Genomic DNA, 23,522 nt, shown 5'->3' on the forward strand with positions numbered 1-23,522 from the left:
CTGTGGTCTTAAATATTATATACTTGCTTCCCTGAGTAAGTATTTTAGTTGAATTGGAGGTATGCTGTGCTATCTGATGAACAAATGTGTCCAAAGTGAAGTAAGAGGCTTTTTGACCAGAAAAAATGGCATAGAACCTAATAGTTACTAGGGCATTATTTTAAAATATTGAAAAACCATGTACATGATCCTAAATATATTTACTTGACATTTGCTTTTAGAAATATTGCAGATTGAAGGTGAACATAAAAATACTGAGCATTTGTTTAACTCTCTTGTTTTGCTAGTCATCTTGAATTATATTATTGATTTCCATGGGAAGAGAATTAAGCCAAGGGTGAGTGCTTGGTAAATAGGACATCTCTGGTAGCAAATCATAATACTTCCCCGCTCCTCCACATAATACAGGAACTCCTCACTTAATGTTGTAGTTATGTTCCTGAAAAATGCGATTTTAAGTGAAACTATGTTAAGCGAATCCAATTTCCCCGTAAGAAGTAATGTAAATGAGGAGGTTGGGTTCCAGGGAATTTTTTTTGCACCAGACAAAAGACCTATAACACGCGCACACACGCGCACAGTATAAGTTTTAAACAAACCATTTCATACTGATACACAGTGATGATGATTGTGAAGCTTGGTTGAGGTGGAGGAGTCAGAGGGTGGGATATTTCCCGGGGAATGCCTTACTGCTAAATGAACTAGCAATTGACTGAGCCCTCAAGGGTTAACTCTCTCAATACTCTACAAGGCAGGAGGGAGGGCAGACAGAGACACACCCTGTGTATGAAAGGGAAAAATACGCATTTCCCCTTTAAGTAGCTGACCCCAGGCTTAAGTACACTGCCTTGTTAATTAAATCAGCTTCCTGAGATGGCAGCTACTGCCTAGAAGCTCCCTCCCTCCATAGTGTGTCCCCCCTGCTCTATGGAAGATGGGGTAAGTGGGGTGCAGGAGCAGGGGGGAGGGGGAGACACCCTGACATTAGCCCCCTTCTTCCCCCTCCCCCATACAGCAAGCAGGAGTCTCTGGGAGCAGCTCCAAGGCAGCGGGCAGGAGCAGCACATGGCAGTGGGGGGAGGGACATCTGCTACACAGGGAATTTAGAGGAGTGGGGAGCTGATGGGGAGGGGAGGCTACTGGTCCACCCTGGTTCCAACCAACACCAGCTAGATGCAAGGGGCTGCTCTTCCTGCAAGCAGTGAACAAAACAGGTGGCTGCTAAACGACATTAGAAGGGAGCATTTCACAACTTTAAATGATCATGTTCCCTAATTGATTAGCAACTTAACGTCGTAACAACGTTAACCGGGACAACTTTAAGTGAGGAGTTCCTGTATATTACTTTTTCAGAGGTAATGTACCAAACAATTTGGGGCTAAAGCATCCAAAGAAATTGATAGATATTTTTGAGACATTGGCCAGTGGTTTTTGACTTGGACCATTTCAGATGCATCAAATAGTATTCAGGTGCTTTCCTCTGTTTCAGAAATGAACATGTAAGAATATCTCTATTTTGCTCTATACAGTTTTACTTAACACTAACTATTATTAAATAACTTCACTCTGGATTGTTTGAAAAAGAAATGGACTGCTAAGAAGGGTGATGGGAAATAAGCTTCTATTTTAGATGAGGTCCTTGGCCCTGGAACTTAATATAGATAACTAATTCAGTCTCATACAGTTTACTGACTTTATGGGTATTTTAAATGTAGAACTTGCTGTAAATGCAAAAAGCATAATATCTATTATCTGAGACTCAACAAGTTAATAGCAGGACTTGTAGGCTAAATTAAAGAAAATGGTATGAGACTTCACAAAATGGGCTTTACATGGAAATACTTTTAAAGATGTGGATTACGAATTGACAGTCTGAAGAAGCTGTAATCTTTCACTTGCTTGATCAGCACCAGCTCTTAGCATATAAATGTTACATTGCTAACTAAAGCAAATGTCTCAAGTAACTGTATTCTGATTTTAAGTGGCTGGAATTTTTAAAATAGTAAATCACCCTTGATTATAATTAAAGATGGGTAAGTGCCACACAGATGAAACTCGGACTGCAAGTTCCCTAAACTTTGAAGGCATTGTTTAAGTCTTGAGTTGCATAATGGCCCCATCTGCTGTTATAAGAAATTTATTTCTGAAAAGCACCCACTGTAAACCTTAAAATGTTGCCATTTTTCATTAGAAACAGAACACTAAATTGAAACATTTCAGTGCATAAAGAATAACAATAAATTATAAAATTTAACTGGGTAATCTAATGATAGAGTTGGTGTGAAATGTTGATTAGGAGTTAAAAATGAACTGAAGACTGACTTCATATTTTTTTTATTCATTCAACTGCTATTTGTTTTTATCAACAATTGAGCACTGAAATTCTGCTACCCCTGGCGGTGAGGGTAGTAGTCAAACATCTGGTGCATACCTATACTGTGGCTGAAGTTGTGAAATACTCATGACTGAAAAGCTAACTTGCTAAGCCAAAATTTTCCAAGTCTAGTTTGTGTCCAAAAACATAACATAAGTTGGGTTTTTTTAAAGAAAATGTATTTGTGAACAGCTCTGTCAATGGAAGAAATAGTCCTCAGTGAGAGATGCCTTTGAATACCCAGATGATATTGGTCTTTGATTTGCTAGAGTTAGAAGGGTTGGAAAATAGTAGCTTGTGTATACCGGGAGTGTCAGTTGCTTAACTTATCAAAGATCCAAAGGGAAGGAAGGCTGTACTGTATGTTTATGCATAGCTAAGCTTTCTATATAGTGAGTATTCTCCCTTCCAGAAGTGTGCACAGAATGTGATGATCAGTGTTCTGTTGCCTTAATTTTCACTTTAAGTTCATCACAAAATACCATAGTCAGGTTCTGTCTTGCTGTGACTGCCGAAATGTCCAATATGATTAAATCCTATGAAGACCACCTATTTTTAAGAATTGTGTATGGTGTGGGAATGGCAACAGCACTAGCACTTATTGTAACATTGCACAGCTGACTTGTTGGTACTGTTTTTTAAGTGGGAATAAAGCAGACTACTTATTGTCACTGGGATAGTTAGAAACAAAAACCTAGGAAATGACCTCACCACACGTTAAGCAGTGGGGGGGTCATTTCTGGCTTGTAGAAAAAGGTGCGTGGCCCTTTTAAGGGCTAGATAGCCAGCGAGTGACTTGCTGCTGCAGCTTCAGACTGGGGATGCTGACTCATTCCTCCCCTCCTACCCTGATGACACGAAGAGATGGAGGACTATTTAGGTCTACGCCGGCACAGGAAAAGCCCTCTTTTACCTGGACCACGCAAGTAGTGAGGTCCCAGCAGCTGGTTGGCTGGGATCAGGATGGGTAATGGAGGAGTAGGTAAATGATTAGGGAACTATCTGCACTGTACACTTATCTGCTGGGTACTCGCTGACATTTAGGAATAAAGTTGCAGCCTAATTAAACTGCATCCACTGTATCCTGTTTTCCTGGCATATCTGAATGCAGGTTTCAAGGGGAGGTGGGAAAAGAAGAATAATGTGAACAGTAAGACACCTAATCACTTAACAAAGCTTGGAAATAAAAGCAGGACTACCAAAGCTGTCTGTCTGAATTAATGTTTGTCCATGTAATTTTTCCAACATGAGTTAGTAATAACTTTGCTATTAGTGGTCACGTAAATCTTAATCTCATTAAATTGACCCTCTTTGCTCATAAACTATTTAGCCTTTTTATATACAGTACTAGACAGCATTATAATCTTTATAAGTCAAACTGAGATGAAGGTCTTGTTTCCAGAGGTATGTTTTTTTTTTTTTTTTTAGAATAATTTTGGGGGGACAGAGTGGTCAGTGGATGGAAATACTTTTTACGTAGGCTCTGGAAGTTTTACAAGTATCTCGTTGAATTACTGGTGAATAAAACTTAATTCAGGCCGCCTTGTGAATGGTTGTGTTCTGGTTTAACTTGTATCATAGTTATACATTGATAATTATAGGAAGTAGAACACAACTAAAACAAATATTTTCTGTAAATTCCAATCTTGCTGGAATTGGAACGTATAGCTAACTTGAGCTAGCCTGTTAAATAGGTGATTCAGTAATAATTGCTAGCCACTTTTTGTGGAAGGGGAGACCATTTAATTCCATATAACTAGGGTGATTAAAACTGATTATTGCACTTCCTCCCTTTCAAGACTAACCACAGAAATCTAGCAACATGTAGGTGGTCTGATTCTAAGCACTCTTTGGGATGTATTAGACTTTCTACATCAACAAGCACTAAACTGAAGAGAAGAAGCCCAGAAATATCAGTTGAAGTTGGTTTATGAAGACTCTTATTTAAAAGCTGTTAGTTGGTCTAACATCTGGAGAGAACGCCCGTCTTGTCAAATATGTTAGTCTTTAAAAAGACTGAGATTACAAGCAAAAGGAGAAAAGATACAAATAATGGAACAAATTCTTTTCGATAGCAGGTAAACAACCCAGATAACTGAAGAATATTTTGGACAAATTCTTAATACTAATGAACATGAGTAGGGACACATGGTTGTTGGTGAGACATGACTAATGGAAATTCTTGTCAAATTATTTAATAAAGGTTATTGTAAAATTTCTAATTTAAAATGATAGTGTCTGCCATTAAAAAATTAGGTTACTTAATACTGATTTCAGCCTAGGGAAAAGCTGATTATATCAAATAACACTTTGTGGTAATTAAGTTTAGATTCCTCAACAGTAACCGCTGTAAAGTGTAATGTTACTGTATTGCTGTTAATATAGAACAGCAATACAATAGCTAAATTATAATCATACCAATTTAAAGGAATAGGATCAGATTTGTCTAAGTCAAAGTGAATTGTTAACTTGCAGCATCAGTAGACCGTTTTGTACAATGAACCATCTCCTACAATATGTTGGTAAAGTCTCTAGCATAGTGGGGCATCAATTCTGTTTTGGGTCACAATGTGCTGTTTATAATGAAAATGAAGGATCGGTCATACTCCCTTCTATCATAATTAATTCCAAATCAGATGAGAGGCAATTACTGGCCACTACCACAATATTTTTTCAGTCTAAAGAGCTATTTAGAAAAACAAGAGTTACCTTAGTATAGATCTGCAAAAGATATGCAGATAGAGGCCTGTCTATATTAACAAACCAAAAAGACTTCATAATGGAATACTAAAATGTCCCTGATGTTCTTTAGAATGACTACATGTAAGTGCTTCTGTATAAAGATAAAGGACATAAGAATAAAAGAATATTTGGAATGGATTCTGGGAAATGAGATGATAGGCATTCGTTGGGGGAGGGAGAAACTGCAGCTATTGTAGGATTTTAATATTTGAGAGAGTATACATGTGAGTAAGAAACATGGATGGGGAAGAACATGGTATGGACTTCTGAAGTGTGTGGTTTTTGTTTGGGGGGGATTGGAGGGGAGGGTGTTACATTAAGGAAAGTGATTGAAGAAATGATGTATTGCAGCAGCTCTGATTTTAGAAGCCTAGAAAATAAAATTTTAAGTGTGGGGAAATAAATAAAATTTGAATGAGTAAACCTTTAAGACCCAAAATCAATTAACAGGATGCCTGTGTATATTAATACTTGCAAATAAAAATAGGCATTTATCTAACGGACAATTCCTGAGTGGAGGTTTTCATTCTCTTAAGTGTTAGTGATGTCACTAATTCTATGACGATAAAAAGAATGTAGCTCCCTGCTATATGTGTTAGTAAGGTACCTTGTAATCCCCTAGAAAAATTATGCTCATCTCAAGTCTTGGCAAAAATAAGATGGAGTAATGAAAGGTCCAATAGGGTCATAGTTTAGGGCCACCAAGCTGCCGAGTCCCCAGTAACGTTTGTCTGAAGTGGTATATAACTGTATCCGTTTGAGCAGTGTCCAACAGCTTTGGGAGCTGCTTCATCAGAAGACATTTTCTTTCTGTGTAAGGATCTGTAGACTTCTATTCTCCTCATGCATACCACTGATCTTTCTGGCCAAAGGAGTGAAGAGCCTAGATACCAACTCAGCTTTTTGCTCCCCGACATCACAATGAAGAAAACAGATCAATTGTGTACACTTCTGGCTTGGAGAGGGATAGTACCTCCCCAGATTGACTAACCTTGTACACACACAGTCACATGCATAGTCTACTAAGGACCATTGTGCTAGGCAGAGTGACCACAGGGGATGGCATTGCATCTAATTGCGCCAAGCATGTTTAGTGAAGTTCCCAGATCTGGCTCAATCCTACGAATCCATGAATCTCTGGGGTAGTACCAGGCAGGGTCAGGCATGCATCCCTTCATATGTCGATGGAAGGTTTGTGTGTGTGGAGTGTTAAGGTATTTTTGTCCATCCTAGTGACATGGCCAAAAGAGCATGCAACACCGCTTTTGGAAATGATTGACTGAATGGGGGCCTGATCTTTGTGAAGTTGTGACATTTTGCACTAAGTCAAACCACTTTATATTCAGGATTAGGCACTGATAGCATATAAGGAATGCCTCTAGCCATGTTGAGTCTGCCTGTATGAGGGTACAGGTTCATGACCCATAGAGCAGTGATAGATCCTGAACTGTGTCTCAGCACGAAAGTGTTTTTGCGTTCGTAAGTGAGTCAAGACCAGAGAATATCTGGCTTGTTGCAACCATTTGAATTCAGCTTGCAGCCTAAGTAGATGAATTCATCAACACTCTCCACAGTACTCAGTCCCACCTCACTGAGGGTTCAGGTTCTGGAGTTGGTCTTCTGCCATGATAGTCTTCCCTTTAGTGTGGGAAGCATCTTGGAGACCCAGAGGATAGGGGTATATTTCTGACTTCTCCACAAGCAAGGTGGTGTCATTGGCGTAGTTTTTGTTGATAAAACACTTCTTGACCAACCTTGGTTCCTCGTGTGCTGGGACAGATGAGGTTGGTCTGTAGTTGCCACACTCAGTTTGAGATTCTTTGCCCTGGTATAGGGACACTATGATGTCATCTTTCCATCCTGCTGATATTTTGCCTGATGCCCACACTTTAAAGAACAGTTGATGCTGGCAAATGCTTGCTGGTACTGCTTTGAGCAGCTCAGGTCCAGCAGTACCTCCTTGTACCCAGGAGATCACCAGGACCCTACAAAGAGGTCTAGAGAGCACAGTTAATGGATTTTGAGATGGTGAGGAAGGAGAAGACAACTAGGGGAGAGGGGAAGTGAATGAGTTAGATGGATTGGTAGAGGGGACAGTGAATAAGGAACATTGGAGGGAATTTTTGGGATAAGGAATGGGGTATTGAGTAGAGAATGTCAATGGGGGAAAATAAAAGGTTTTTATAATCATTGAATTTACATTCAGCTGTTAACTTTGCAAGCATAAAAAGGGGGAGAGGGGAGGGTCTCCAGCTGGACTAGTTAAGGTAGTACCTAGCCTCAAATGTTTCCGGGCTCATAAACGAATCTCTAACCATGTCCCCATACTCCCTTAAATTGGCCTCTCCCCACCCCCTGCTTTCAATTTATATAATACATACTGGCCCTGGTATGTGAACATGTTGATCTTCTATCATAAGAAGAAAGTGCTGGCTAAGGTACCTTACAGCCCTGATTTCCAGACTATTGCTATGAAGGGTGGACTCCTGGGTGGTCCACATGCCCTGTACAGAATGTATGTTGTCTGTGTCCCTTGTAATTGACCAGAAACTTAGGATATAAAGCTTCTGCGTGAAAGCCTTCTGCAAGATATTCTGGTTTTGTTGGTCATCATCAGTTTTTTGGCCTAGGGTTAAAATGCTTAGTTCAAAAAATTATTTTTCCTAATCTGTCACGTTTTTGTGCGCGCCCTCCCCCTTTTTATCTTTTTGGCACAGGGGTTAAAATTGTCAAATCAAGCCTGCATTTTCTCCCATACCAGGTGGGAAATTATTAGAGGATCTAAAAACATGTAATATGTATAAGGTTCTCTTCATTATCTAGTTCCAGTAGGCCAATACAAGTTGTTGATTAAGTGTATCAGGTCTTTCTGGCTTCCAACTGCATGGATTTCCCTATGTATATGTGTATATGTATGTGTGTGTGTGTGTGTGTATATATATATAAGTTGTCCTAAAATAAGACTTCATCACTTAAAATTTTCTCTTCAAACTGCTATAATTGATATGAACACAATCTGCAACAGTTCTACAATGTAAATTTCATTAATCCTATTTTACTTAATGACTAGATATTGAACAGATCTATAATTTCTTCAAGGTTCATGTATAAGAGGGGTAGCCGTGTTAGTCTGAATCTGTAAAAAGCGTAGGTAGAGAAGGGGCGTGAGTGGACGAGAACTGAGGAAGCGTTGTTGCAGGTCAGCCATAAAAATGTTGGCATATTGTGGGGCCATGCGGGTGCCCATAACGGTGCCAATGGTCGGAGGTATATATTGTCACCAAATTTGAAATAATTGTGCGTGAGGATAAAGTCACAGAGCTCAGCAATAAGTTTTGCTGTGTCATCATCAGGGATACTGTTCCTGACAGCTTGTATTCCATCTGTGTGTGGGATGTTTGTGTAGAGAGCCTCTACATCCATGGTGGCTAGGATGGTGTTTTCTGGGAGGTCACCAATGCATTGTAGTTTTCTCAGGAAATCTGTGGTGACACAGAGATAGCTGGGAGTGCTGGTGGCGTAGGGTCTGAGTAGGGAGTTCACATATCCAGACAGTCCTTCAGTAAGAGAGTGCCAATGCCCGAGATGATGGGGCGTCCAGGATTTCCAGGTTTGTGGATCTTGGGTAGTAGAATAACCCCGGTCGGGGCTCTAAGGGTATGTTGATTTGTTCCTGTGTTAGTGTAGGGAGTGTCCTGAGTAGATGGTGCAGTTTCTTAGTGTATTCCTCGGTGGGATCTGAGGAAAGTGGCCTGTAGAATTTGGTATTGGAGAGTTGTCTGGCAGTCTTCTTCTGGTAGTCAGACCTGTTCATGATGACAACAGCACCTCCTTTATCAGCCTCTTTGATGATAATGTCAGGGTGGTTTCTGAGGCTGTGGATGGCATTACGTTCTGCATGACTTAGGTTATGAGGCAAGCGATGTTGTTTTTCCACAATTTCTGATTGTGCACGTCAGCGGAAGCATTCTATGTATAGGTCCAGACTGTCATTTCGACCCTCAGGAGGAGTCCATGTGGAGTTCTTCTTCCTGTGTTGTTGGTGGGAGGGTATCTGTGTATCAGTGCGCTGTTCAGTGTTATCTTGAAAGTATTCTTTGAGTCGGAGGCGGCGAAAGTAGGCTTCCAGATCACAGCAGAACTGTATCATGTTCATGGGGGTGCTAGGGCAAAAAGAGTCCCCGAGGTAGGACAGACTCTTCTGCTGGGTTGAGTGTGTAGCTGGATAAATTGACGATATTGCTGGGTGAGTTAGGGGTACCCCTGTTGTGGCCCCATGTGGCAGGTAGGATTTTAGACAGCTTACGGTCCTTACTCCTCCTGAGGGTCGAAGATCTTCACCAAGCATTCTCAAAACTACGATACCCACACAAGGAAATAAAGAAACCAATCAGCAGAGCCAGACGTGTACCCAGAAGCCTCCTGCTACAAGACAGGCCCAAAAAAGAAACCAACAGAATTCCACTAGCCATCACCTACAGTCCTCAGCTTAAACCTCTCCAACGCATCATCAGTGATCTACAACCCATCCTGGACAATGATCCCTCACTTTCACAGCCCTTGGGAGGCAGGCCAGTCCTCGCCCACAGACAACCTGCCAACCTTAAGCATATTCTCACCAGCAACCACGCACCGCACCATAACTCTAACTCAGGAACCACCCCATGCAACAAACATCGATGCCAACTCTGCCCACATATCTGCACCAGCAACACCATCACAGGACCTAACCAGATCAGCTACAACATCACCGTCTCATTCACCTGCACGTCCACAATGTTATATGTGCCAGCAATGCCCCTCTGTTATGTACATTGGCCAAACTGGACAGTCACTACGCAAGAGGATAAATGGACACAAGTCAGATATCAGGAATGGCAATATACAAAAACCTGTAGGAGAACACTTCAACCTCCCTGGCCATACAATAGCAGATGTAAAGGTAGCCATCTTACAGCAAAAAAACTTCAGGACCAGACTCCAAAGAGAAACTGCTGAGCTCCAGTTCATTTGCAAATTTGACACCATCAGATCAGGATTAAACAGACTGCGAATGGCTATCCAACTACAGAAGCAGTTTCTCCTTGGTGTTCACACCTCAACTGCTAGCAGAGCACCTCACCCTCCCTGATTGAACTAACCTCGTTATCTTCATACTGATTTATACCTGCCTCTGGAGATTTCCATTATTTGCACCTGAAGAAGTGAGGTTCTTACCCACGAAAGCTTATGCTCCCAATACTTCCGTTAGTCTTAAAGGTGCCACAGGACCCTCTGTTGCTTTTTTCAAGATTCATGTTATGTACTTGCATCTCTAAAAAAGTGAGCGAATGCTTCATAGTGCCTATTTTTCTATTGCTAGGGAGACTATAATCTGCTTTTGTTCATGACAGATTTATGTGAACAAAGCGACGCTGTGCCATTCCAGGCCTGGGGTCTGATGGCTGACTTTGTATCTCTTGGATTTATCCATACCTGTTTGTAGAAGTCAGGCACTGATGCTGATTATTACTGTTCAGATTATAATCGTTTTTAAATCCTTAGCAGTTCTTTGTAAGCAGTTATTTAACTTCAGTAAGAGCTCTCTTGGAATCCTTGTTTGCTTTTTAGTTAGCTCTTCCCCAGCATTCTCTTGCATGGTTACTTTGTTTTTGTACCCTTACATAGCACAGAATATGGCAATACAGAGTATACTTACATTTATTCTCTTCCAAATGTGATGAACCCTCCTTATCACAATATATTCCTTCTCTGCCATTCTTGAAATTCTATTCCTGTTCATGCAGCTGCTCTTCTTCATGCCTTGAAGTCTTCCCTCTCTCCTTTCAGACACTTAATCTTCCCAGTGTTTATACAGGCACCATATGTGTCCCCACACATGTCATCTTCTTTGCACTTTGTCATGTAATCCTCCTTCCATTAATATTGGAGATCTTAGACTTGTAATAAAGCCTCATCCATATGATGTTACCATTTTCCCATTCCATAATCTGTTACTGTATGAATTTCCTTTGCTTTCTCAAAATGTGGTGTTGATCCAGCTGGTCATATGTGATAGCCTTATTCATTTTCCAGCTGCCTTTGCATTACTCTGCCATTTTTAGGTAATGTTACCTGCTAGGTCAGGGGTGGCCAATCTGAGCCTGAGAGGGAGCCAGAATTTACAAATCTACATTGCCAAAGAGCCACAGCAGTCCCCACATCAGTTCTCCCCCGCCTCTCCCAGTGACTCCCACCCACTGGCAGCCCTGCTGATCAGCACCTCCCTCTCCCACCTCCCAATCAGCTATTTCGTGGCATGCAGGAGGCTCTGGGGGAGAGAGGGGAGGAGCGAGGGTGCTGCAGGCTGAGGGAAGGGTCTAGGAAGGGGTGGAGTGGGGGGCAGGGCCTGTGGCAGAGCCAGGGGTTGAGCAGTGAGCACCCTCCGGCACATTGGAAAGTTGGTGCCTGTAGCGCCATCCCCAGAGTTGGTGCCTATACAAGGAGCCGCATATGAACTTCTGAAGAGCCACATGTGGTTGCAGAACCACAGGTTGGCCACCCCTGTGCTAGGTCATCACCTGGATGTATAGTAAACTTCCATGTTCTTGGTCAGAAAAATCCTTTTCCTTACTAACCTGCAGGATTGCACATTGTGAGCCATAATTACATTCCTTTTTCAGCACTGGCCACTTCAAAAACATTTCACGTGATCTCATCCCTTTACGTGGCCCATTATGTTTGATTCGGAAATAACTTTTTTCTGTTTGTTGCCATCCTTTGCTGTGGTAAACAGCTGACCTACATTTCTCATGTAATTCTTCTTTTATGTACTACAGATGTTAACATTGAACTTTGTGTCCCTACTTGTGAACATCACTATGGGTGGATTTGCTTTCTGTGAACTAAATAATTGTTCATATTCTGCATAACCCTTTACATGTTTCTATTTCCTACTATAGCATAAGGTCTTCCCAGCATAATGCTTTTGATTCCAAATCCCAGTGGCTTCTCTCAATGTGTACAGCCATAATTAGAAAAATGCCTGTTGGAAACAATCTAAGACAAAGGCAATAATAGAAAAATGGTCATGACATTGCATACTGGTCACTTACAAAAGACATGATGTGCGTTGGAGGAAAGATGAAGAATGTTTCTCCATGTATGAACTTAAGTTCAGACATTTGTTTACAATAGCTGGGATGTCAAGGCAGGAATCTCTGAACAAGTCGTTTGCTCAGAAGGTATGATGACAGGAGGTGAGTGTCTCATTTCTACAGTGCTCCCAACTCTTAACAGTCCAAAACCTGAGTTGGCAGCATTATTGACTCCCCGGTGGCAGTACTATGATCTGTTCAGGAGCACAACAGGAATTCCTTTTGTTACAATCATTTAAATTGTTTCTTTCCCTGTAAATAGGCTGTGATTCTCCTCTCAAAACAGCATTTTTTTCTTTAACTTTCTCTGCATGCCTTGGGCTTTTTCTAATGCTCTTCTCTTTTTTCGAGCTCAGTCTCTCTCTCCCCCCCTCCCCCGTGCGCTCTGCTGGCCATGATTTCCTTGCTGCTTTGTTCTCTGCAAGTTTCGTACATCTCCCTTTTCCATTGTCAGTAACTGTGAATTTGCTGTGTTGCTTCCTTGTCACATCACACTTCAGCTTTTTTGACCTACATTTTGCTACAGATAATTTATCCTTCTCCTTGCACATGCAGTATGACAGGTTTCTAGCTGGCATAAATTGATTTAGCCACATTCATGTCAACAAAGCTTCACTGACTTACCCCAGATAGATCAGGGATTGTCCTATGTATTTATTGAATGCCTGCTATTCTTCATGAACACTGTATTCATGAACATACTCCTCTAAACTGTGAGATAAAAGTAGGCAGTAATCTTTATACAGGGCAGTTGGTTGGACAGAACTGTTAGCTTCCATCCCTCGGTTATGATGGTACAGATTTCTCATTTTCAACACAAAAGGGAAATTATGCAACTATAGCAGCAGTAGAGGTCGCTAACAGGTGCTATAGAATTGGCACTGTAATTCTATAGCACCTGTACAATGCACTGTAAATAAATGCCATTAACCACCCATATCCTTCTTTATATAGTAATAACTACTTGAATTTGCCATTCCAGACTGTACTTTTCATTCAGAGACGTTCACGGATGCATGTGTAAAATGTTCAGCTCATGGTAGATATGGAGGATAACAAATTTATTTGATCACAGAAAAATGCCAACTGTAGAAAGGGGAAGTGGGAGTTGCTGGGTTGGGGTGCAGGGACACCTGGGGACAGGGACAGATGTTCCTGACTGAATGGGAGAGGCTAGGGGTCAGCCAAGGTCTGCATGGGGGAGGGTCCCTAACAATCCTCTCCCCTCCCAAAAAACCCCTGTTCCATACTTGTCCCACCCATATCTAGCAACCCTCCGAGTTCACACGCAGGCTCCTTCCCAGCAATTACTTCCCTCTCCCTCAGCTCCTCCATTACCCCTGACTCCCCCAAGCCTTTGCATTTCATCTCAGGGGTGCAGGAAATACATTTCTGTATTGTAGTTTAACTGAATTATTACTCAGAGTTCTGTATTAATATGCCTAGTAAGGAATCTATTTGTCAAAAAATGTTTCTTGAATCTTTTTTTGTTGTCTGTATTGTTACAGGCATACTTGCTGACAGGTATTTTGAAATAAATTACCAAAGTAATTGAAACTTGTGTGATTATATTATGTGATTTTGCTAAATAAAATATGCAGAATTTTGATTTTTTTGGACGGGGGAGGTGGGTGTGCAGAGTTCTCCCAGGAGTAAGTTTTATAGCAAAAATTCTTGTTAGTCCCTAAGTGTGTGACTTTGCACTGTTAAACGTCATGCCATTTCTTCTATTCCAGTTTTCAGGGTCATCCAGATCTTTTATGGCATTCTGGTCCTCCTTCGTATTGGCAATACTGCCAACTTTGTGTCATCCACAAATTTTATTAGCACACTCCCACTTTTTGTGTCAATGCCCACCAGCCTGACATTTCACCTTTCAGTATGACTTGTTGTAGTCTCCCCTTTAACCATTTCCTTATCCACTTTTGAATTCTCATATTAATCCCCATTTTCTCCAATTTAACTAATTTCATATGTGGAACTGTATCAAATGCCCTATTGAAATCCATGTAGAGTAGATCTACTGCATTTCCTTTGTCTAAAAAAAAATCAGTTATATTCTCAAAGAGGGGAATTGGGTTGGTTTGGAACAATCTCTCTTGTAAAACCATGTTGTATTTTATCCCAATTACCGTTCACCTCTATGGCCTTAACTATTTTCTCTTTCAAAATTTGTTCCAAGACCCTTGCATACAATTGAGATCAAATTTACAGGCCTCTAGTTTCCCAGATTACTTTTTTCCCCTTTCTTAAAAAGAATAACTACATTAGCAATTCTCCATTTATAAGGTGAGACCCTGAGTTTATTGATTTATTAAAAATCCTTGCTATTGAGCTATTTCATGTGCCAGTTCCTTGAATATTCTTGGATGGAGATTATTCAGGCCCCTGATTTAGTCCCATTAAGATGAGTTTGAGTTCCACCTCAGATGTGGTAATTTCTACTTCCATATCCTTGTTCCCATTAGCCACCCTGCCATTACCCCTGCGCTCTTCATTTGCCTTATAAAAAACTGAGGCAAAGTATTTAGGTGTTTGGCCATGGCTAGATTATCTTTAATCTCTACCTCATCCTCCATGCTTAGTGGTCCCACTTCTTTCCATGTTTTCTTTTTATTTATATGGCTATCAAACCTTTTACTGTTGGTTTTACTGTCCTTTGCAAGGTTCAACTCTGCTTGGCTTTTGACAGTTTTCACTTTATCTCTATACTTTCTAAACACCAAGAGAGAGCTTTCCTTGTTGATCCAGCCCATCTTCTATTCCTCACAGCCTTTCTGCTTTCTCTTGATAACTTGTTTGCTCATCCAGCTTGGCCTGCCACTTTTCCCTATGAATTTTTTCCCCTTGCTTGGGATGCAGTCTTCGGATAGTTTCTGCAACTTTGATTTAAAGTAAGTCCAAGCCACTTCCACGTTCGGATCCTTGAGTTCTTCTGTCCAGTCCATTTCCCTAATTAATTCCCTTAATTTTTTATAATTAGCCTTTTTGAAATCAAGGACCCTAGTTTCAGATCTATTTTTGTTTATCCTTCCATTTAGTTTAAACTGAATTAGCTCATGATGACATGAACCAAGGTTGTCCCCTATTTCCAGTTCTTCTATGAGATCCTCACTACTCACCAATAACAAATCTAAAATGGCTTCACCTCTTGTTGGTTCAGTGCCTACTTGTGAAAAGCACATTTTTAATGGTTCTTCAACCATAAAGAGGTTTGTCTTTGACTTTTTTTTTTTTTTTAGCCAGCAGTATCACCAATAGCACAGTACTCAATAACCCCACACTAGAGCATGGCTCAGCTGTGATGAAGAGGAAGCAAGGTCTCTTACTGAATCAAAATATAGTTACTTCAGGTGTTTGCCTCCATGGAGATATTCCATTTTAGCACTAAGCCAATCTGACTCCTCTTTAGGGAGTGACCAGTGTCATGTGATATGATCTGCTGCATTATGTGATATGGCTTTGGGGGCCTTTAAAAATAGTTACCAGGGAAAACTACAGTATAAATGAAAATCATGGAAAAAATTTCTAGCGGTTCCACCAAAGTCTGGTGCATAGCACCCCCCACCACACACACACCCCCCTCCCCATATAAACACTTGGATTTTGTATATGGTTGTTCTCATCAAAAAAGAAAATACAATGTGTTTTCATATCCATTGAAACAAACCCATAATAGTATTAGCAGTAGATAAGAGACAGCTAGAGAAACTAATGCCAGATAACTTTAAGTGGGGAAGTCAAAAAGATATTGATGCCTGTTCTGGTCACATACAATCCTTCATTCTCAAACCTTTCCTCAATTTCTGGCATCTTCCCCAAGAGGTGATACAGTTGTGACAGACAGAGAAACCCTTATCGATTTTTATTTTCCATCTCAAAGAGTTAAATGCCAGCAGTCAATAAACCTGAGAGAGTTTGCTTACAAACACGTGAACTGCTGTCAGAAAAAGTGTAAAACAAATGGGTTGTGTAAAGCAGGGCTTCCCAGCGAGGGGCAGTAGCATGAGGCAAGGGTTGCTCTCTTGTGAACAACTTTATCTCCTATTGACCGAAAAATTGCACAGGGAAAAAATTCAAGGGTTTTTGTGAGCTTTATTGCTAATGCTCATCTAACAAACTATTCTTCTGACACTCTGCCTTAGTCAAATTTCAGCAACGCAAAAGATTAGATTCACTGGTTACTAGACAACATCTTGTTTTCAGAAGGGATATCCAGTTGCTGCAGTCACTTAATGGGGGGAGAGAAGTAAGAAATATATTAAAACAACAAAAAGATGAACTCGTCAAAGACAAATTGCTCATAAATTAGGAAGGATGGTTCTGCTTGAAATTTAAACTCCTCCCTAAACACACCGTGTATAATCTGGCACTGGAACATGGATTTGGATAAAACTCAAATCATGGGTTTTGAACTGTGGCCTGTCTAATTTTACTACTTGATAATAGGCTTCCTTAATCTGTATGAAGGTCAGCAACAATGTCAGAATGATCATCACCCAGAAGCAGCTGCTTGTGGGCTTTTCAAAAAGTATCATGATTAGCTCACCTAAGTTAGTGAAATAAGTAAGTTGTACTTCTTTGAACAAGTAGTCAAAATATATGTATTGAGTTCTCATTAGTACATAAGTGCTGGCATGGTCCTGTATTAATTTGTATTTCTAAATGGATTTGTTTTTTAAAGAAAAAAGAAAATGTACTTACTGAAATGGTACAATGAAGTTTTTCCACTGACATTTTTATACCACCCAACTATGCAGTTTGGATGAATAGTACATGGCTTACACAGAGGCAAAAAAAACAATTATGCAGAGATCTCTGCTATTATTCTCTCTTCACACCCCTGCCCCCCATCCCTTCTACAGCATTGATTTAAAAGGAAAGATGGGGAGGCAGGGCCGGCACAACCCATTAGGTGATCTAGGCGGTCGCCTAGGGTGCTACAATTTGGGGGGCGGTGACCACGGCGGTATTTCGGCAGCGGGACCTTCTGCCACCTCTGTGGGGGGCGACATTTCGGAGCGGGACCTTCCGCCGCATAGGGCGGCAGAAAAGCTGGCCAAGCTCCTGTGGGGAAGACATTGAGAATAGACTGTCACATTGAACTTAGTTGTCTCTAAATGGGGGCCAGGTTCGCTCTTAACCAATTTGGAGGGATGGCCCAGTGGTTAGATGTACTAGTTTAGGATGCTGGGAAACCCAGGTTCAATTCTTTGCTCTGCCACAGACTTTGTGTGACTTTTGGCAAGTTGCTCAGTTGTGGTTTGCTTTAGTTACTGGTGAACCTCACAGGTGCTGAGCATATAAATACATTAAAGATGATGACGTACTCCAATATTAAAGTAATTGAGACTGTGTGAATATGTTGGATCTCTCCACAACCAATAATTTTATCTAAGAGGAAGGTATGTCTGTACTTTTTGCTGGGGGAGGGGTGGGAGTCCCAGCTTGAGACATATCTTCATTAACTAGCTCAGCTAGCACACTAAAAGTAGAGGTCTGAGTACAGACCTACCAAAGACACTAGGCATGTACTTGAGAGGCTTGACCCCAATGCTACTGTGTCGACTTTCTAATTTTAGTGTGCTAGCTTGATCAGAGCTATTCTGGGTATGTCTCCTCAGTCTAGACATCACACTCCCCACTCAAAGTGTAGACGTAGCATGAGATGAGTCTATGCCTGTTTCAAAGAGTTAGCTGAATAGATGAATTAGTCTATGAACACTGTTAGTGCTATGAAGTCTCTTTGGGCTAGAAGAGTGCAGAGTGACTGACTCAGATGAACTGTAGTCACAGGACCTATATAAGGGGAAAGGGAATGCAATAAAGTGAGCCAGCAGTGTGTTTTGGTGTTGCACAAAACAAATTAGAACACATAATCCCCATCCTAAAGAACTTGCGGTCCACATTTGGCAATGTTATTGAGACATAGAATGCACCACATGGCGGATTTATCACAGGAAAGCTCTGGGGTTTAATGCATTATTTTCTAACTTGATGGATTTCATGTGACTAAGCTGTCTTGAATAATTTTTTTTTAATTTGCATGGGAATGATGTAAGCTGTTGTAATGGCAAAAGTAGATATAGTACAGGATGGTGTCCCTTTTTGTACAGCAATATGAATTTTTGCTGTATAAATAAGGGGTGATGTTAATCTTAGGTTACATATCTTAAAATAGTTACTTGGCACATGACCTGCAAAGGGCTATTTTCATTTGAATTCAGAAAAGAGAGGGAATGAGACCTCATGCAAGTTACCACAGTGGAATGATTATCATGGTAACTTAAATGAGCGATGTTAATTGGATAAGAGAATTTCAGATAGGGTTTGGAAGGGAGGCATTTTTGAATACATAAGATGAAACTTCAGTAACTGAGGGCCCAATCTTAGCACTATAGTCAGTATGAATTTTGCCACAGACTCAAATGGGAACAAAATGATTCCCCAACTAATGGTCTAACACAGAAATCAATTGGATTTCTGTGTATTAACACAAGAACATCATCCAACAGTGGTGTGTTGACCTGGGTAACTTACTTGCCCCCATTTCTAGGAGAAAAACAACTCTTCCTACAGGCTATACCTTCTCAACACTTTTTGGGCTTCTGGCCAAAATATCACGATCTCTAACAAGTGATCGGGGGCTACCTTAGCAGATTTGAGTAACAAGCTGAAGAGAGTGCTTAGGCAGCCTCTCAAGAGCTAGTTTTTGCTGATATTAGTTGTAGGGATTGTATTTAGCCCAGGAACCGGTGGAAAACCAGGCACGGGGAACTTGAAATGGAAGACCTTAAGATGATGGGGGAGGCTACACAAGAGGTCCTGCAAAGGGGCCTGTTAGCTCCCTGTGCGTTTCTCAGACATTTCCATCTGTGAGGACACCCATGGAATACTAGTAAGACCACTTCTTGCCCACCATCCCAGACAATCCTTGCAACACCTGGAAATCTGTTGGTGTACTGTACAGAGATGTTACATACATTTATCTTAACACTCTTGGGTGCATCAGGCTGACAGTGAATAAAGGAGCTTTTACCAGTTCTAGTCTGTCTCCTTGGAAAAGAGATCAGTGTGATTAAGATTAGATGCTGTATTGCACAGAGAATTCTTAAGAATTAGTTTACACATAATTTGAGAGTTGTTCAAATAGCTTCTGTCTCAAGCTAAGGTGCTCATCAGATGGAAGCAGTTGCAGTAATCTAATAGTCTGTTGTATATAGTGTGGAAATAGTGCTATCTTCCTATGAATAAGTTTTGAATATGTCAAATCTTGCACATGGATAAATGTCATGTAGGGGATACTGGTTTACCAACTAAGATCTACTGCTGGCTATATAACTTTATGTAATAGTAAGCAAATGGGAGGATAAAGTATCACAGTGTACCTTGACTTGAACTAGTTCTTTCTTCCTCTGCTTGTCTTCATTGCTGTATACTATTGACCTTTTCTTCAAACTCGGTCACTTTTGTGATAGCTACTTGTTAACAGAATAAAATTCCTTAATTTTTTTTCAGTGTTGTGCAAATTGATTTAATTACCTAATGAGACTGCTTGGTCATTGGAATGCGTTCAGCAATCTGAATTCACTAACTGAGCGTGTGCCTTACTTGTGACAAACTTGTGAATAAAAAAAGCACACATGCAAAAAATATGTGCAAAACTAAAATAGTCTTCTGGGAGATGTTGACAATGTAAAATACTCTGTTAAGTGCAATAAAAGCATCTTGAGTAATTGAAAAACTGTTCAATATTGGGGTTTTAGTTTACAGATCACTGTTAAGTACCAAAGTACCAGTGTTGCTTTGTTAGGCTAGTAAACACTCATAGACACTTTCATAGACACTCAGACTTTAAGGTCAGAAGGGACTATTATGATCATCTGGTCTGACCCCCTGCATGCTGCAGGCCACACAACCGTCCCTACCCCTTCCCTTGACTCTGTTGTTGAAGTCTCCAAATCCCGTGTTTTAGTGACTTCAATTGGCAGAGAACCCTCCTGCTAGCGATCCCTGCCCCATGCTGCAGAGGAAGGCGAAAAACCTCCAGGGCCTCAGCCAATCTACCCTGGAGGAAAATTCCTTCCCGACCCCAAATATGGCCATCAGTAAGACCCCGAGCATGTAGGCAAGAGTCTCCAGCCTGATCCCTGTTAGCCATTATACTATTTACCTGCCATTGCTTGGTATTCCTTGGCTAATATGTTTTACCATTAAACCATTCCCTCCATAAACTTATCTAACTTAATCTTAAAACCAGACAGGTCCCTCGCCCCCACCGTTTCCCTCGGAAGGCCGTTCCAATACTTCACCCCTCTGACGGTCAGAAACCTTTGTCTAATTTCAAGCCTGAACTTCCCCACGGCCAGTTTATATCCATTTGTTCTCGTGTCCACATTAGTACTAAGCTGGAATAATTCCTCTCCCTCCCTTGTATTTATCCCTCTGATATATTTAAAGAGAGCAATCATATCCCCCCTCAGCCTTCGTTTTGTCAGACAAAGGAAATTGTTTTGTGTAGTGTACGCTAAATACAATTTTCAGAAGCACCAGAGTGATTTGGGAGTTTATCATTAAAAATAACTCCAATTCCTAATTCACTCCAACACTTTTACCTAGTTTGATTAAATTTAAATATCAGAAAAATAGCAGTCCCTTTTACTATAAGTAGTTAACATTTGAATACCTTCTCATGAGGCGAAGTGCATTATTGGTATGAGATTCTATGGCAATACCCTGTCCCTATTATAGTGTGTGGAAATTTTGTATGACTTGGCTTCCAGGAGTGGCCATGAATACGATTCTGCTGTGTTCACTCGCCTCTACAGAAATCCAGTGAACTATGAAGCTGAGGCTTAGATGTTTTGTTGAGTTAAGAAACTTCAGTGCCCCTTCTGTGAGTTTTAAACTTATTAGGGTTGTCTTCATTGCAATAGTTGGCTTGAGTTAGTACACTCGAACTACTCCATTTGAGCAAGCCTCGTCAACCTCCTTTTTCCTTCTGAAAGATGCTCAGTCAGACACTTGTCAAGGCAGAATGCTTCCTCTCATTTTACTGCTTTGAACAAAGCACGTGTCAAACCTTTCTCCTATAGTGCAATGTAAACTTTCACTATAACTTTTCTTCCCTGCAGCGAGAACGCTTCCCTTTGCAAAGCCAATACAAGGAGAAAGAAGCTGGAAATTTGCAGAACATAGTAAGTAATATGACTGTATGTGTTGAGCCAGAACCCTGAGTCTTGATTAAAGAATCAGGTGATTGATCTTGGTTCTTACAGTGGGTTTTTAGCTAACTTTTTTTGACACAGAGCTCCAGATTACTTGTCCTTCCTATTCAGTAACAATTTAACAAGTAGAATTGCTGTCCATGTGGCATCTGAGTTTCAAACCGTACAAACTGAAAGTTAATGGCTGGGAAATAAAAGACCAAAGCCAATACTTATATTCATGTCATTTTGTAGTTGGCTTAATGTGTGCGCTTTTTCATAGTCTCTCATATTAGTTTTCCATTACTAGGAAACTGATTTTAGTCGTAATGTATCTAAGTTCTTGGAAGTTGGTATTTTCCATGTCTCCTTTTTGTAATGTAAGTTATTTCATTGAATGACTAGTGACAAAGGAACATGCATTAAACTATTATAAGGGGCTTATGGCAGAATAAAAGGTGGGTGCTGATGCTAGTAATTACAGTCTTCACGTGATGTGTTGTGGAAGCAGTATTTGAAGAATGAAATTGCTGATGCTTTTAATGTACGGAATTGTTTGTATTTTTAGAAAGCAGTAAATGGCAGGCAACTTAATTATGAAGATAAAAATCCATTGGGCCAAGAAAACCTTCAGCAGATGTACCCCGTTCACAAGCAGATATGTTACAAAGATTGGAGCAGCAAGTACCATCAAAACCCAGGAACTGGAAGAATCTACATTAATCCTAGAGAACACTATGTGTGATCGCTTCCCCTGCTGTGAATTTTTATACAGAATAAATTGGTGTTAGATAAGCTTGCAGACTTTTCAAAATTTTAAGTTAACGCTTGTTGATTATAGGACAAGTACGTATCCTGTTGTGTTTTAACAGTTTCTAAAGAAGTAGGTACAGAGACAATTAATACTCTTTATTGTATGTGGTGAGAGCTGGTGAGAAATAGGTAGGCAGAAAAGATACACATTTCTGGAACAACTGTTGCATTTGTGACTTTGATTGCGGATTTACTTTTTCAGTAGCATAGTGCTTATCTCTATTGTACTGTTAAAATTCCAGTGTGTGGTGATAGCTGAAGGGATCCTCCAGAAGAAGAGACTCAGCTGCCTGTCTTAACCTCACCAGGTTTAAGAAATGCCAGCCCATTCATCTGTCATTCAAATGTGCGTATAATGAATTTAGAATCTATTTCCCTAATTCTTTCTTAGGGATTTCTCTCGCTGTCTTCCTTCCCGCCCACCCCCGAAGTGGATATGCTTAATAAAATTGCAATTTTATGTACAAAAAAATGAGGTATGAGCTGGAGGGAAAATGTACATCCTTTGTGTAAAGTGAGAAATTTGTGTCTGTGGGGTTTTGTTTAATCTTTTAAGACACTTTAGAAGCATATCCACTGGTAAATTAATTTGACTGAGATACTGACCGTACTTGATGGCAGCTTCTAATTCCCTTCCCCATTCCAATAAACAGTCAGGTGCTGGTCTGTTACTGTGCTTTCAGGACCAATACTGCCTGCCTACCCACACCATAACTGTTGGTTCAATTCTTTTCTGCCACAAGTCTCAGGTCCCATGTTTGTTTGTTTTTTTTCACTTAGCTGCCAGTTCACACCTCCCCAGACTCAGTCTACCGAACCAAACTGCTAGCTGCTAGAATCAGATCATAACCTGTTTCTTATCTGGTTTAAAACATTCCCACAAGCCCCACATGTGCACCCCCATCTTGCCCACTCAGATACCTCCAGCCACCAAGACCTAATTCTCAGTGGTCTAGCAATAAAGTAAACAGAAGCTGTGGGTGCTAGGTACAGAAGAAAAGCAAGCTACCTGTTTGCTAGGGCAATGTCTACTCCATAGTTGGCTGACAAAATAAATTCCTTCTTGTGACAATACGTAGAGCTTTTCCCAAGGTAGCAATAGGGGCCAGGAGAAGAGCTTCACTTAGCTGTGAGCAAGCTTAACGCGATCTTCTAACCCTGATCAGAGCAGGTGGAAGCAATAGTGTTGTGAAATAGCTAGTGAATGTGAATGACTTGCCGAAACTAGTACACCAGACCCTCACTAGAACG

The 23,522-nt window shown here is 40.7% G+C and overlaps 1 protein-coding gene across 1 annotated transcript in view; it reads left to right on the forward strand.

The window, feature by feature from the left end:
- Positions 1 to 22,980, forward strand: part of NECTIN3 (nectin cell adhesion molecule 3) — a 123,377-nt gene extending 100,397 nt beyond the window's left edge. Inside the window, exons 8-9 of the mRNA XM_034790849.1 lie at positions 21,387 to 21,449; positions 22,027 to 22,980. Coding sequence (XP_034646740.1) covers positions 21,387 to 21,449; positions 22,027 to 22,203 — 240 coding nt within the window. The 3' untranslated portion in view covers positions 22,204 to 22,980. The remainder of the gene's footprint in view (positions 1 to 21,386; positions 21,450 to 22,026) is intronic.
- The last annotated feature ends 542 nt before the right edge of the window (positions 22,981 to 23,522 follow it).

Source organism: Trachemys scripta, chromosome 1 (assembly GCF_013100865.1).
Source record: "Trachemys scripta elegans isolate TJP31775 chromosome 1, CAS_Tse_1.0, whole genome shotgun sequence".
Taxonomy (NCBI): domain Eukaryota; kingdom Metazoa; phylum Chordata; order Testudines; family Emydidae; genus Trachemys; species Trachemys scripta.